Raw genomic sequence first — 4,557 nt, forward strand, 5'->3', positions numbered from 1 at the left:
CTTAACTAGATCGTAGAAAATGACTGCCAAATCTCTCTCCTTCAATTCAAGATTAATGAGAACTTCGCCTAGTGTTCTCATAGTTGCTAACGTGATAAGGTGAATAAATTTTAATTAAGACAAACTTTAAATAATTTTAATATCATATAAAAAAAATTTAAATTTAACTAAATTTTATAAAATAAAATTTCGACTATAAAATAAGATTGTATGAAAAATCCTGATTTTGTCCATTAATCAATGTTTATTCTTAGTATAAATGATTTATTCCCCCATTAGGTGTGACACGGATAATACGATTGGAGTGATTTGACCTGTGAAGCATCATATCTTTTCAGGATTCCCCTTATCTTGACCCAGTTTCATATTCCAAAATAAAGTAACTTTATATCCGCACAATCTTCAACCACTATATTTTTTAACCCACAAATCAATGTGTGCCAACTAATAACTTATTAATAACTTAGGCTACATTTTCCATGTAATGACAACTTTGTCACTAATCTAGGATCTTGCCCCACCCAAATACTCCAAACACTTTACCTCCTCTTACTAGCATAAAATCAATCAAAGGAACTCTAACAAAAGACAATGTAACCAACAATAACTACAAAACCACTTACTGCTAAAAAATACCTCACTTCCACCCTTGAAACTGGTTTAACTTGTCTATACCAATTTAAGGGGTTTCATAAGGTTTATATTCTGTTCCATTAAAAGACAATATATTTGCCACTTACCTTTTTAATGTGTTTTTTTATTCCATCAGATTAAGTTAAATATAGATTTATAATCCATATTTTAATAGAAATCACTTTTGTTTTCTTAATATCAATGTGGATTCAAGAATTTAAACATTTAATAATATATCGATTGTAAGATTTGATGCACAAAATTTGTCTCCCTAGGTAGACAAGAACAAAAAAAAAGAGGCCTTGTTGTGCAAACAGTTAAACTAGATAGAAAGGAACTTATATCTGTTTATGAAAAACCCTTACATTCATCAGAGACACGACATTAAAGAGAATTTTCACCAAACAAGTGGATCACAAAAATACTCTTATTTCCCTTCTCTACAAATTCACACATCCTTAGAAACTAAATTCCATGGTTGGAATTGACCCACCAGCAGCCACTATCTGTTGCTCAAGCTGCACCAAATAAAAAAAAACACATAAATTACAAATCAGAATTAAACAGAATGTTCTTCAACTAGAGTTTTTCTTATCGTTACCCTGATCAATGTTTCAAGCTTATTCTTGACATGGCAGTACTCTTGCTTTACTTGTTGCAGACAATTGAGGCACCTGCAATAATTATAATATACAAAATTGTTACTAAAGCTAGAAATTATAACTTGTTGATGTTATTCAAACTTTAGTACTATTCTTCAGGAGTCAAAAAAATTCAAAAATAAAAATCTTACGCGTCTATGTTCTGTTCCTCACAAAAGTTGCGGAAAGCAATGCAACAATTCTTTACCCTCTGAGCCCCTATGCTGTGGCCAGACAGAAAATTTGTCTCAGCCAAAGTTTATAACAGAAACCGAATTGGCACCACCTCTTTTTTCTACTAAGGCTAATATCTAAAATCCATAGTCTGTTAGTATGTTACTCGAATTCTTCATGAATCAACAAGTACACAGGTGTTACAAAACAAAAAGACAATTTAATTGCAAAAACATGTTTCTTTTGGTTCAGATTCTTATGGTTGGGTCCATAGAAAAGTGATAATACCTTGAGCTGCTACCCTTTAGCTGGTGAACATGAGCATCAACTTTTTTGAAGTCAATACTTTTCTGTTCTCTGCACAAGAAGGTGGAAGATCATGCACTTTTTTCTTGAGCCACTAATTAACATTAAGGGGAGGGTTAGATGGTAGCAAACTCACAGAGAAAAGGTAAGGTCATTGAGAAGCCTCTCAGAATCTTCAAAGAAAAGAGACACAACTTCAACTACAAAGTCCGGGTTGTTCTCATCTTGTAGCTGCTGAAGTTGTAGAAATTGACCATCCAGAAAGCCCTTCTCTCACCATACGTAAGAAAACAAGATCCAGAAAATCAGCTACTGAAAACAACCCCAGAATTAATTGTGAATTTATTCCACACTCTGTTTATCTTCCTTACCTCCGAGAATAAGGAGTTTGTGTAGTTCAAGTACTGCCTCTGCATCTGATCCACCTCCATGTTTTGCCTTTGGCCCTCACACAACACAAGCTACTACTTTTTGTTATGTTATAAGATTCTACTTATTGTTACTGCGAAGAGAAGTGTACCTGAACAAATAATGCAGAAGTTGAAAGAGATTTTTGAGAAATAGTGGTGCAAAATCCAAGGTCTAGTTGCTGTTGGTGCACGCCTACTATCTCTTTCTGCTTGGCCCGTATAGTCTTTTATTCCTATCAAGTCTTTGCTTTCTTGCAGAATCACCGACCCCACCACCTTTTATCTATGTATATCATTTCTATCCATAATCTATCCATATTCTCTTATTTTACAAAAAAAAAATAATAAAAAAAATCAGATCATTTGGATTTTGACGATTTATCAGAATTAGGACAAATTTCTAGACTTGACAAACACTTGCTGTCACAACACAACACTTGCAACCATATAAAGTTCTGACTTCGAGACTGAGATAACTCGTGTTCTTTAAAATGCGAATTCCGTCCCTACAAATTCAACTGAACTTTTTTCACTGATTTCAGTTACTCATAGAAGTAATAGTAATTATAATAATAAGTCTTATTATAACACAATATTATCGTATTTAAATATAACATGAAAATATGTAAATACACTATTACAGCATCTCGAAAGGGCATCTCTTGGTAATGTATGTGTAGAGATATAGTGTGGAAGCGTGATAATTTTAACTATAGATTATGAGAAATTAAAGTAACTAAGAAAAATGAAAACGATACCGGAATTTTGAGGTGAAAACTCCCTTTAAATAGAGATAAAATATCATCGACGAGAGAGCCAAAATTTCCACAGTACAATGAATTCCTCTCATACTAATAGATAAATAGTCCTAAAACAAATTCTCTCTATATGGGTTAAACACTTACACCCAAGAGAAGAAATAGAGAGTATATGAAAGGAGAGAGGAAACAAGTGTGTGTTGTTATTTTTTTTTGTAGTGTTTCATTGCTTGAAGGAAGCTAGTATATATAGTGGTTCCAGGAGATAACAATAATAAATACAATTAATGGTAAGTAACCTCCCTTTGATAACAATTAATTGTGAACGGTAAGTAACCTCCCAATTATGCAAAGAAAACGGCAAAGGTAAGTCATATCCCACAACTCTCTACCTTGACTTGCCTTTGACTGGAACACTCTCTCGCCATGAAGCCTTGATTAAGTATGGATAATACCAGCTAAGTTCAGGCAATGATCGTGTTGGGTCTATTAGTGTCTAAGTTCAAGAGGGGAGGGGTGAATTGAAGTTATAAAATTTTCGCAAACACAAACTGTTTTAAAGTTTATCAGAGAAAAAAGAACAGATTGATTTTAGAATGAACAGATTGATTCTTCACAACACTTTAACACAAACAGAACATATCCAGATTAGGATTGAGATCAAACAGTGAAATATGGAAAAAGCAGATTGGTTCACTTTTAACAGTTTTGAAGAACACAGAATATGCCAAAAGAACAATCACAAATATTCAACACAAGGCTTCAAAGACAATGAATCTTTATCAAGGCTTTAATGAAGAAAACTATTAGTCCTTACACCAATTACAAACTTATATTCAAAAGCTTTGTTTATGATTGAAGAACTTTTCCAGATCAAGAAGAACAATTTTTATTAAGTCTATAATTAACAAATTTAATTTGAAGTAAACAAATTTCGTTCTTGACAGATTAAACAAAAACCAGAAACGAGTGCAGGGATGAAAAGATTTATGCAAGCACGATTTATACTGGTTCATTCATAAAGAGCTACATCCAGTTTCACCTTACTCCAAGGTGGAATCCACTAAAACCAATTGCAATCAATTACAATACACAATAGTTCTTGAACCCTACAAGAACCATACAACCTAAGCTGAAAAACCCTATTTCAGCACATCTTGCACTCCAAGAAACCCTATCAAAGAGTGACTAACACTTACACCTTTTACAAGAAGGAATAAAGGAAAGATAACACCTGAAAGAAAATGCAAGAACTCAAAACCAGTAGTTCAATTGCTGCAGAACTGCACCAGCACCTTCACCAAGATCAAAGTTTTCCTAGAACAAGCACACTTGAATATCCCTTTGGAAAACCTTTCAAAAACTCAATTCAATCCTTCTTCTCACACAAAAAGTGTTTAATCTCTGTCAAAATCGTGATTGCTCAACAACCTTTCATGTGAGAGAAGATTTTCTTTATATAGAAAACAGTTTCTAACTACTTTTCAAAAAACAGTTGAAAAGCAGTTATGAAAACAACAGATTTAGTTTAAAAACAAACAGATTTATTTTAGGAAAACTCCCAACTCAGCTAACTGAAATAACTGACCGAGTTGTACCTTTGGTGCCCTAACAGAATTTCAAAAATCCTTTTAG

At 33.1% G+C, this 4,557-nt stretch overlaps 1 protein-coding gene across 2 annotated transcripts; it reads right to left on the reverse strand.

The window, feature by feature from the left end:
• Positions 1–938: 938 nt before the first annotated feature.
• On the reverse strand, positions 939–2,624 carry LOC137806934 (histidine-containing phosphotransfer protein 1). Of its 2 annotated transcripts, none has more exons than XR_016519630.1 (6): positions 2,126–2,426; positions 1,891–2,021; positions 1,737–1,805; positions 1,427–1,585; positions 1,235–1,307; positions 939–1,151 (listed from the first exon to the last, which is right to left on the reverse strand). XR_016519630.1 is itself a non-coding variant. In XM_068607331.2 (6 exons), exons 1-6 carry the CDS (start codon positions 2,183–2,185, stop codon positions 1,092–1,094), a joined length of 465 nt encoding a protein of 154 aa, XP_068463432.1. In that variant the 5' UTR covers positions 2,186–2,624; the 3' UTR covers positions 939–1,091. The 2 variants fall into 2 exon arrangements, 1 of the variants encoding a protein (XP_068463432.1); XM_068607331.2 differs by having other exon boundaries at positions 1,427–1,498; positions 2,126–2,624.
• Positions 2,625–4,557: the final 1,933 nt, after the last annotated feature.

The sequence above is a fragment of the Phaseolus vulgaris genome, chromosome 3, assembly GCF_051622355.1.
Source record: "Phaseolus vulgaris cultivar YP4 chromosome 3, ASM5162235v1, whole genome shotgun sequence".
Taxonomy (NCBI): domain Eukaryota; kingdom Viridiplantae; phylum Streptophyta; class Magnoliopsida; order Fabales; family Fabaceae; genus Phaseolus; species Phaseolus vulgaris.